General features: G+C 40.6%; 1 protein-coding gene across 10 annotated transcripts in view; it reads right to left on the reverse strand.

Moving 5' to 3' along the window:
- Cep192 (centrosomal protein 192) overlaps window positions 1-8,441 on the reverse strand; it is an 87,454-nt gene extending 79,013 nt beyond the window's left edge. For 9 of the 10 annotated variants that reach the window (XM_052155893.1, XM_052155892.1, XM_052155891.1 and 6 more), the window contains exons 1-6: window positions 8,350-8,439; window positions 7,717-7,887; window positions 5,816-5,983; window positions 4,003-4,131; window positions 3,420-3,565; window positions 1,096-1,148 (exon numbers count right to left, since the gene is read on the reverse strand). In XM_052155893.1, the coding sequence (XP_052011853.1) occupies window positions 1,096-1,148; window positions 3,420-3,565; window positions 4,003-4,131; window positions 5,816-5,979 (492 nt within the window). In that variant the 5' untranslated portion in view covers window positions 5,980-5,983; window positions 7,717-7,887; window positions 8,350-8,439. Of the gene's footprint in view, window positions 1-1,095; window positions 1,149-3,419; window positions 3,566-4,002; window positions 4,132-5,815; window positions 5,984-7,716; window positions 7,888-8,349 lie in introns of all 10 variants that reach the window. The other variant, XM_052155885.1, reaches the window with a different exon arrangement.
- Between the last annotated feature and the right edge of the window lie 3,406 nt (window positions 8,442-11,847).

An 11,847-nucleotide genomic window follows, 5' to 3' on the forward strand; every position in this document is an offset into this window, starting at 1 on the left:
TCACACATCTAGTGACATGGTCAACATACCTCACAACTGAATGTGGACAATACAAGGCTTACTACGGGAAGTGAACGCACTACAAAAGCTGGAATAAGCATCCTTAATCCAAGCAAGCTTTCCCATCATTATTCAGAACTACCTATTTCTCTTCTCTCTGACCCAAGGACCAGCTAACACTAAAGGGCATGGGCAGTTAGTTTACCACAATCACGGCCCAGAATGAAGATTTAACACTTCCTTGTCTCATTTATTTCCCACTAATATATACCATATAATATATACTAATATATACTAAAACCATGGATACCAGCTTAAGAGTTGACTGCAAAATGTGCCAATTTTGAGATTGAAACCATTACATGTCAATGTGCTTTCATATTTATACAGGACAGGACTCAACTAGTCCAATAAATACATATAACACAAGTTAGTGCCAGGACTTTTATATTATTTGAGTCAGGGTCTCACTATGTGGCTAGCTTGGAGCTTGATATGGAGAACAAGCTTGAAGTTGTAGAGATCCTCAGCAGCAGCAAGAGAACCTAAGACACAGAGTCTTCCCATATACCCCAAGCTGGCCTCAAATTCATAGCAATTTTCCTACCCCAGCCTCCCAAGTGCTAGGAATATTGGAATATACCACCAAGCACTACTAAATTTCCATTTTTACTGTAAAAGTTCTGTTATGCAAAAGCTTCTATCTCTCTCTCTATCTCTCTCTCTCTCTCTCTCTCTCTCTCTCTTTCTACCTCTCTCTCTCTTATCCTGTGTGTGTGTGTGTGTATGTGTATGTGTGTTTAATGCAGGGTATGTGTGTAATATAAACTTTTACTCCATTACAGCATTCCAGAAATTGATAATATAACCAGGCAGTGGTGGCGTATACCTTTAATCCCAGCACTTGGGAGGCTGAGGCAGGGGGATTTCTGAGTTCAAGGCCAGCCTGGTCCACAGAGTTCCAGGACAGTCAGGACTACACAGAGAAACCCTGTCTTGAAAAACCAAAACAGGAAGGAAGGAAGGAAGGAAGGAAGGAAGGAAGGAAGGAAGGAAGGAAGGAAGGAAGGAAGGGGATAATATATAAAAATTTACCTTGTGTTCTTGATTATTTGTCCATGATTTTAAGTGAAAATCAAGAGCTGAATCTATTAAAGAAACAAAAACAAAACATGAAGGGACAGATTATTTTTCATCCTAATCATATTTAAAAGCAACAAATAAAAGTACTATCTTGAAACAGATAATACAGGATGATAACACAGGAATCCATCCCTACCCACCAGGAGTCAAAGACTCGGCCTCTCTCCAGGCCCACAGCAGTACAACCAGCCAAACATGGACAGAGGCTACAGAAACCACAAACTACAATAAATCCTTTCTCCAACTAAGGTTTTCCTGGAACTTGTCATAATTAAGGAGTGTGATTAGTATAAATTCTAGTCTATTTTATTGCTTTAAGTTCTGTCAAACTCATTTCCAAAACAGGTCACCATTTCCTTTCAGTCTCTTCATTGTGGTTATTGTTTTAATTGGTTTGATTTTGTTTTTGTTTTGAGACAAGGCCTCACTATGTAGTCCTGACTGTTCTGAAAGTTAAGCTATATAGACACTTTGGCCTCAAACTCCGAGATTTCCCTGCCTCTGCTTCCTCATGCTGGGATTAAAAGTATTTGCTACCACACCCAGCCACCATTTTCCATTTCTACCATCAAAGTCTGAGTTTCAGTTTCTGCAAAACTTCTTCAACAATGCTTGCTATTTTTCCTGTTTGTTTTTTTTGATTCTCTGTAATTAGCGTTCTGTCTATCTGTGTCTGTGCACATGTCTGCAGTCCCCTCAGACATGAGAAGAGGAGTCGGATCTCTTTAGAGTGGAGTTGTGAGCTGCCATGTAAATAAGAGGACTCAGCCTGGGTCCCTGGAGAAACAAGTGCTCTTAACCATGGAGTCACCCTCCAGCCCCCAATTTTTATCTTCTGATAAACCTATTTGGGGTATGAAGTAGTATTCTCATGATTTTTGACTTGCTTTTTTCTGGTGACTTAAGCTATGAAATACCTTTCTGTGTGTTTACTGGCCATGTGTACAATTTCTATAGAGAACTGTCTACTCAAACCCTTTATATATTTGTCTTTTCAATATTAAAGATCTTTATATATTTTAATACTAGTACCTTTCTATATATATAATTTGTGATTAATATATACAGAAAATATTTTATACATTTTAAATATATATTACATGCAATTATATACAGAAAAAAAATATATTTTCATTTTGGTTATTTTGCCACTTTCTTGACAGCTTACAATCTCTTCTAGCTAATCTCCTCTATCTTCAAAGATAATTGAAATTTTACATTAGGAGAAACACAAACATACCTAACAATTGTTCAAACTATAAATGTATATTTATTTGCTCATCAATCTTCTTTTTCTAAGATTTATTTATTTATTTATTATATGTAAGAACACTGTAGCTGTCTTCAGACACCTCAGAAGAGAGCATTAGATCTCATTACAGATGGTTGTTAGCCACCATGTGGTTGCTGGGATTTGAACTCGGGACCTTTGGAAGAGCCGTCAGTGCTCTTAACCACTGAGCCATCTCTCCAGCCCCGCTAGTCAATCTTCTAACACTCAAACATGGTATTATAAGTACTGAATTACCGCTCCAATTTCTATCATTGCTATAGTAAACCAAAAGTATATAGTTCTTAATTTCTAATTTTGAGTTCTTTCACAAAGAGAAAGAACAACTTGAGGGAGGAGAGTGAACACAGGTGAGACATATCCGCAGTCCTGGCAGTCAGCAAACTGAGGCAAGAGAACTGCTGTAAGTTAGTGTCAACCTTGGCTACACAGCAAGGTACAAAGTCAGTCAGAGGTACATAGCAAAACTGTCTTCAAAAAACACAAGGGGCACAAGGAAAGAAAAGGAGCAAGAACTTAAGAGTACACACACAAGAGCCACAAGCAGGAGCATCCTGTAATTGTTGATAACACCTCATACTTTGACAGAGCCTCACACTTTGTAGCTTTCCTATTTTATATATCTACTTTAAAATGAGTCACCTTTGAGTATTTTAAAAGTATAAACTTGATTGCTAAGAATCAATAATTTATTTTAGAATTTCTAATTCATCCATTATATTAATACAAACGTAAGTTTCGACTGGTAGGAAGAAAAGTGAGTAATAGCAGCACTGGAGTCTGTAATAAACAGGACAGTGCTTCCCCTACCAACAGCATGGTTCGCAAGACAAAGGAAATCCATCAAGAGAGCTCTACAAAAGCCCATGAGAAACAAAACACTGTGTTTACCACAGAACAAAAGCAGAAGACAGACAGCAAACAAAGGACAGAGAAATTAAAACCATTAAAACATATACATGAAATAATTTCTCACACCTCATACCTGGTAGCTGCAGAGGGGAAACTCCATCTGTAACACTCTGACCCTGAACAGATGTAGTGTTAGCTTGCTTCCCTTCTGCTGTTGGTTTCATTAGAGCACGTGACAAATGTGGACTTTCTATGCAGTTCTTTTTCCTTGTAGCAGAACTTTTTGAAGGAGTAATAAAATTGTTAGTTACCTTTAGGTAAATCTATAAAAATACCTGTTATTCAGTTCTCTATTCTATCTTTCTAGAAAAATTCTGGGGATTGGTGCCATGGCATGCTTATATGATCAAGCACACCTTGCACTCCCCACCCCCAATGTAATATTTAAAAAAAAGAAATGAAAAGAAAATGTAATCAGTGTCTCTTCTTTAGTCAACAGATAAGCTTTGATGCTTTGATTGTCTTCCTAATAACTGCCAGTATTTTTACTTTTGTCAATGACTGTTTCATTTACAATGAGAAAAAAATTGTAAAGGCTAAAAATGTAGTTAAAATGTAGTTAAAAGGTGTACAGAAAGATCTTTCTTACAGGCACTAAGAAGTAATAATCAAAGACAAAGTTAGACGGTTTCCCCAAGTCTAAGACAAGAACTTACTCATCACCCTGAAAGCTGAGTTGTAATCTTTCTCTTGGCTCAGTGTTGTCACTCTTGCAACTGGGAGATGATGCAGAAGGAACTGAAAACCTGTCTTCAATTAAGTATGATGCCTCGACATCAGGACACCTACACAAAATTGTTAGGATAAATTTCTTACAACTAAAACTCCCCTTGTTAGGCAAACAATATAGGATTTTTGGTAGAGTACTTGCCTGGCATGCCTAAAACTCTGGGTTTGATCCCAGCACTACATACCCTGGGTATGGTAATAGAGGCTTATTCATAAATCTATGTAGAAACAGGAAGACCAGAAATTCAAAGTCAACCAAAAACAAAAAAAACAAAAAAAACAAAAAACAAAAAACAAAAAAAGTCGGGCAAGGTGGCACACACCTGTAATCCCAGCATTCGGGAGGCAGAGGCAGATGGATTTCTGAGTTCGAGGCCAGCCTCGTCTACAGAGTGAGTTCCAGGACAGACAGAGCTATACAGAGAAAGCCTGTCTAAAAAAACCAAAAAAAAAAAAAAAAAAAACAGAAATTCAAAGTCATCTTAAGCTACAGTAAATTTGAGGCCAGCCTGGTCTACTTGAGACCTATCTCAAAATTAACTAATGTCATAGGGCTAAAAAATAAAACTAACCACCATCAAATAAAAACACAGAGGAGCTCTAGTGTTATCATAACCCCTTTATCGCAAAGGTAAAAATGCTATCCCTCATTAAATTGTTAGATTGGAATATAGTTCAATAGTGGTCAGATATTTAACCACAATCAGAATTTACACATTGCAAAGACCATACATGAAACCATATGTGCAAACTACATATTGGTCATGTGGACTGATATAAATAAAATGTACTAAGCCAAACATGTACTTGGTTATAAAACTAGAATAAAAAAATATAGCCGGGTGGTGGTAGTACACACCTGTAATCCCAGCACTTTGGAAGGCAGAGGCAGGCGGATTTCTGAGTTCGAGGCCAGCCTGGTCTACAGAGTGAGTTCCAGAACAGCCAGGGCTATACAGAGAAACCCTGTCTCGGAAGAACCAAAATATAAATAAATAATAGTAATAATAATAATAAAAGGTGGTTTGGTTCCTAAAAAATAAGATACTTGATTTGAATAATTTAAAATTATTTAAATACAAGATAAGTTACTTCATAACCATACAGCAAGGGCTAGGGAGGTGCTTAACATGCACAAGGTCCAGGGTTTAAGCTGCAGCACTATGAAAAGAAAAACAAAATCAGAAGCATTCAATAAACTGAGCTAACAAGGAAAAGGCAATCACACTAACCTAGTAAAGCATGGAGTTGGCTGAAATGAAGTAAAAACAGGAAATTATCACATAAAAAGATGCAATGGGACTGGAGAGATGGCTCAGTGGTTAAGAGCACTGACTGCTCTTCCGCAGGTCCTGAGTTCAAATCTCAGCAACCACATGGTGGCTCACAACCATCCATAATGAGATCTGACTCCCTCTTCTGGGGTGTCTGAAGACAGCTACAGTGTACTTACATATAACAATAAATAAATCTTTAAAAAAAAAAAAAAGAGGCAATGACTGCCACAATCAGGGGTCAACAATGAGAAATAATTCACCAGTCTCCTTCCTCCAACTAGAGCATATTCTTGATCATAAACAAGAAAGCATATAAAGCCAGTATTCTGAGAGAAGAAGAGAGTAAGTTATCCAGAGAGAAGCACTGCGAGCCGGAAACCCAAGTCCTAACACAGCCCACACTCCACTCTCAGTATACTGCAGGATTTATAAACCTGAAAAAAAATGTTTGTTTGAGTCTTACCTGTTGTCAATGCTAGGTCTGTTCTTGGCAAGTGTAGAAACAGCAATGGGCAAGCCAAAATTTGATGGAAGAGTGACATTTTCCAAAACCTCACTACTACCAAGAAGTGAATTGGCTAAAAAGCTGGGAAATGATTCTTCTGCTATACCTCGGAAATCTTCCATCTCACTGCAACAATAGCATTTGAAAAATAAGTTGAATATTTTATTATCATAACATCTTCCAGTGATTAAAAGAAAAATGTCTCTTTTAAAAAAAATATTTTTATAACATCAATAAGAAAGAATGGTTACTAAAAAAAAAATACTCTAACCTAAAGTAAGCTTCAGAACACCTTGATACCTTACAATTAAGAACATACATACCAAACACTAAACTTACCTTCTTATAACCAACAGAGCACAGAAATACAAGTTGGATTTACTGATTCTGGTGATTTGAGTAGGAATGCCCCCCAAAAATTCTTGTGTTTGAATGCTTGGTCTTCAGGGAGTGCCATTATTAGGTGTGGCCTTATATGTCACTGTGGAGGTAAGGTTTGATGTCTCATATGCTCAAGCTAGGCCTAGAATGTCAGTGTCCCTCTGCTGCCTGTAGATAAAGATATAGAACTCTCAGCCCATTCTTCAGCACCATGTCTGCCTGCAGGCTGCCATGCTTCCCACTATATGATAATGGACTAAACCTCTGAACTGCAAGCCAGCCCCAATTAAATGTTTTACAAGAGTTGCCTTGGTGATGGTGCCTCTAAGACGTCCATGTGTTCAGTGGAGGAAGGAATATGAAGAACCAGTAAGAAAACATAACTAGTAAGAAAAGCACAAATAGTATAAAACTAATGACTTTTAGGGTAAGCTTAAAATTTTGGTATTTAATGTTTCTGATTTCAAATGCTTCTCCAGAGCTGAGACCCGACGTGTGCTGTTCAGTACATTTCAAGCCACTGCACAAGTGCTCCAACTATCCTGTCTAAGTCTCCCCTTGGATGCCAGGAAGCTGAGACGAGGCTGCCTCAGGTTTCAGACCAGCCTGGGCTGCACAGCCAGCACCATGCCAGAAGAAAGAAGGTCCTACATTAAAAAAAAAAAAAAAAAAAAAAAAAAATTTAAACAAACTACTAGCCAGGCGGTGGTGGTGGTGGTGGTGGTGGTGGTGGTGGTGGTGGTGGTGGTGCACGCCTTTAATCCCAGCACTTGGGAGGCAGAGCCAGGCGGATTTCTGAGTTCAAGACCAGCCTGATCTACAGAGTGAATTCCAGGACAGACAGCCAGAGCTACACAGAGAAACCCTGTCTAGGGAAAACCAAAAAAAAAAAAAAAAAAAAACCCAAAACAAAACAAAAAAACCTACTAACAACACAAGCCTGATAACCTGAGTTGGATCTCTAGGACCCATATGATGGAAGGACAGCCAACTCCCGAAGGTTATCCTCTGACATGTGTATGCACACATGGAATGACAATAAGTTTCCAAAGCTAACCAAAACAAAACCCCATCTATGCATACAGCACATTCCCAAACCTTTCCTAAATGGGAAAAGGCACTAATTCCCTTAGTATTCCATTATACACCGTGTAATGGGAAGAAAATAGAATGTTATTTATTATTCTAATGCATTTCAAACAAGTAGTCACCTATGCAATTTCTCTTGCTGTTTTTTAAAAGACTGTAGTGGCTTCAATTTCACATATTGGTTTACTTGTATTTAATGAATCATGTTCATGGTACATAAAAGATTACTTCCTGTAGTCATCACAGATCTATGGATATAGTTACATACATTTTAAAAGAACATGCTGTAGCACCCAAGACAGAGTTGCCGGCAATCATCTAACTACTGGCACACTGTGATACGTGTCAAAACTAGGTAGACATTTCGTATATACTGTTTTAAAACTTACCGTGAAGTTCGCCCACGACGCTGAAATCTGAAGTAAAAGTTGGTTCGGTCGAAATGAAAACACCAGAAGCATGACTTCAGAAGGGTGAGTGCGAATGAATGCACTGTCCTATAGACAGCTGGCCTCCAAACGACTGTGTCAGAAGGGACCTCATGCTTGACTACACAAAGTCTGAAATCAGGAGCAAAGCAAAAGGAGGGTAGTAAAGCCAGTCTTTCAGTTTGCATTAGCTGTTAGGCGACTGTGCACGAAGCTTAGCAGACGCCGGTTGACATAAGAGCCCTCCCCTCAGAGCGAACACAAACTTCCTGCGGCAGAATCAGTCAAAAGGACAGGACCGCCCAACACAAGACGACAGAGAAGCAGTCGCCAGAGCACTTTGCAAGAAGAAAACACCGCGAAGCTCAGAGGCCACGGGTGCGATCCTCAGAAGGGAGCCATCACTAGCCGGACCGGAGCAAACACGGATGCGGCCGCGCCAAAGCCCAGGGAGGGAGCCTGGGCCACACGCGGACGCCTGATCTCACAGAGCAGCCTAGCCTCCAACCCGTGTCCCCACCAGGCCGGGGGGTCACCTAGAAGCCGCAGCCTTGCCCTCTCCCTCAAGCCCACCGCACCGACGACCCTCCTCACCAGGCCGCGACCCCCAGCTCCGCTAACCTCGAGCGCTAGGAAAACGTCCGCTAGAGGGGCGGACCCGCGGCGCTACAGTGCGCCTGCGCGCGACCCGGTGGCCCGCGAGGTCTCCCTCCCGTAGGAAGCGGGGCGTGGCCTCTGAACCTGCCGGGATTGGGCTAGGCTCGGAGAAGGGGCGGGCAAAAGCCTGTGATTGGTAAGGAGCGCGGGTTCCTGGATTTGAAGGCCCGAAGCCGCGCAGCTTTGCCGGGAGAAACCTTCCCGTAGGCGCCCATTTGAAAGCCTTGAGATTTATTCCTCAGTTTGAGATCTCCCCAAAGATCCGTAAGTCGCCTTCCCCGACTAGGTTTTTGTTTTTTGTTTTTAATTTTCATAACGCCGCTTAGTAGACTCATAAGCTTCATGGTTTGTTTTTAACCATTCATTCCTTGGGGTGCACACGTCTCGAAAGTCAGCTATACACCTAATCGCCTGGGATAAAGCTGGTACCAACTGGGGAAATTTTTTTCCCTTAACTGCCATTCTTCCTAAATCGCACAAATCCCATCACCGTCTGTGCTCCGCACAAGTTTTACCTGAAAAATGTATCGTGTCTGTCTTAAAACTTCAGAAGGTTTTAAGTCTTAAAAGGGAAGGGACTCCCTCTTTTCCTAAACAAATTCCTTGACACCCACAGCTTTTGAATGCCTTAAAAAAAAAAAAAAAAAAAAAAAAAAAAAAAAAAAAAAACCTTGAACATAGTATTAGAGAATTACAAAGCCCACAGTAACTGTACCTGATTTTTGCCTGCTGTGGATATCTGTTTATTTGATCATTTTCCTTTCTGTGTCCTTCAAAAGCCTCCTGGGCAGTCACTCTTGGTAAACCAACTCAAGGTTTCTTTCCGGAAACAATGCCTATTAATGGCCCACACCAATAATCCCTGCGTTTTGGAGGCTGAGGAAGTAGGATAGCGTGTTCAAGGCCAGCCAGCCTGTACATACTAAGGTGTTGCCTTAGAAAACTGAGACAATTTATAAAAACAGAAAGCAAAAAAAAAAAAAAAAAAAAAACCATCTTCTCTGCTGTCCACCTGTCCCCTTGTCATATTTTTTTCCCTTTTGTGATAATTGTATGATACATCCAATGAAAACCCAAAATCAAACAAAAACTTAACAAACCCTCAGCTGTGGGGCTCAAAGCAGTAACACAAACTGCCCTTCTTTCACAAAGATCTTAACCCAACTGGAGGTGAGCTCCTAGGTCGTCTAGGAGTTCTTTTGTGTCATTCATGCTGTGTCCCTTGGTTCCCAACTCAAGAACTATCCACAATCCTCAAGTCACTAGAACTTCCTCTAAAACACTCAGCAAGCAACCTGTTAATTCTCCAATGACAGAGATGAACTAAAGTTTATGCAGGCAGGAAAGCCTGAACTCTTTTTTTTCGAGACAGGGTTTCTCTGTGCAACCCTGACTGCCCCAGAACTCACTCTGTAGAGCCTGAACTCTTTTTTAAAGACTTATTGTATGTGAGTATGTTGTCGCTCTCTTCAGACACACCATAAGAGGGCATCAGATCTCATTACATATGGTTGTGAGCCACCATGTGGCTGCTGGGACTTGAACTCAGGACCTCTGGAAGAGCAGTCAGTGCTCTTACTACTGAGCCATCTCTCCAGCCCCAAGCCTGAACTCTTAAGGCTAGACTGCCTATATGTAAACCTTCCTCCCTGGTCTTTGTTATGTGCCCTAATTTGTAAAATGGGGATAACTGGAGCCTTGGGTGGTCCAATTCACACACCTGGGAAAGCACTCGCAAGCAGAAGCCCTTGGTATTCCTATTCAACAGATCGGAGCTCCCAATGTCTTAGCCTGCACCTTACCTTACTTGCCAACTAGAAAAGAAGACTAAAATTCCCAAGTGTATTCTACAAATCATTTTAGAACTCAGAGCCCTATAACCAGTGGTGCCTTCCAAAGAAATAGAAGTGATGCCTATCCAAAACATAAAAACAGGACAGCTCCAGTTCCAACCACTTTCAGTGGACCGCCTCAGGCAGTATCCAATCCCAGTTACAAGATATGAATTCAGAGTAATCTCACTTTGATTAAATATCATGTGTAGCCAGGCAGTGGTGGTACACGCCTTTAGTCCCAGCATTTGGGAGGCAGAGGCAGGCAGATTTCTGAGTTCGAGGTCAGAACTCTGGTCTACAGAGTGAGTTCCAGGACAGCCAGAGCTACATGGAGAAACCTGGTCTTGGAAAACAAGCTTTAAAAAAGAAAGAAAGAAGTATCAACCAACAATCATGTTCCCTGAAAACAGCTGAGGCCAGGCAGGGATTTTTATACCTACTGTGCAATCTTGACTGTAGAGCAGAGCCCATATTCACTATACTACACAGGGTTTTCCCTCACTAAAATGCAACTGCAGGCTGACTGATTACCTTTTTATTTTCCACATATCCTCTAGTGTACGCCATTAAGTATACTGGACATTCTAGCTATGAAATACTACATTAAGTTAGAGAATGGTCTCAAAGTCTCATTCTAATTCTGTAATAGAGCCACTGAAATCTCGAAGATATAAACTATTCTAAGAATTATCACAGCATCCCAAGAGCTGTAATTACAGACATGTACCACCATGTCTGGCTTATATGGCATTAAACACAACTCAAATATTCCTAAGTTCAGTCCTAATCTTTATCCTCTCCAAGTTAAGATGTTCTATAAATAAGGTTATAACAATGCCACCAGTATAAAAAATGTACATGCACATACGAAATGCTTTTCAAAACCTCTCTTTGAGCTGGAGAGAAGCCTCGGTGTAAGAGTGCCTGCTACTCCAGCTGAGAACCAAGTTAGGCCAGCAGCTCCCAAATGCCTGGAATTCTTCAGCTCCAGGGAATCTGGCACCTTCTTCTGGACTCCAAGAGCACCTGCATGCACTCATGACAATTAAAACACAACTTTTAGAAGTCATCCTTTTGCCTTGAAAGGTAAATCCTCAACAATTAAAAAAAAAAAACCAAAAACAAAAAAACGGCCAAAGTAGAATTACTAGCTCCACAGTTTTAATATAGCTTGATTTCGAACTTCATCTACAAAATAACGCTGAGTTGGGCATGGTAGTGCATGTCCAAAATCGCAACATTCAAGAGGCAGAGGCAGGCAAATCTATCTCTGAGCTCAAGAACCAGCCTGGTGTACATAGTGAGTTCTGATTCCAAGGCTATGTAGAGAGCCTGCCTCAAGAGAACTAATGAGAATAATAATGTTGAGTAATGAGACTGAAGATACTTTCCAGTTCTGAATGTCAATTTGCATGCTGACATTCTATCTTTAATGACATCTTTATTTTTTGCTAGTGTTTGTGTGTAAACTCACTCTCTATATGGTATTTGTGTGGAGTCAGGCGACTACTGCAGGGGTTGGTTCTCTCCTACCACCATGCAGTTTCTGGAGAATGAACTCAGGTGGTCGGGTTTGGTGGCAGGCATCTTTACCCACTAT

Source organism: Apodemus sylvaticus, chromosome 13, assembly GCF_947179515.1.
Source record: "Apodemus sylvaticus chromosome 13, mApoSyl1.1, whole genome shotgun sequence".
NCBI lineage: Eukaryota > Metazoa > Chordata > Mammalia > Rodentia > Muridae > Apodemus > Apodemus sylvaticus.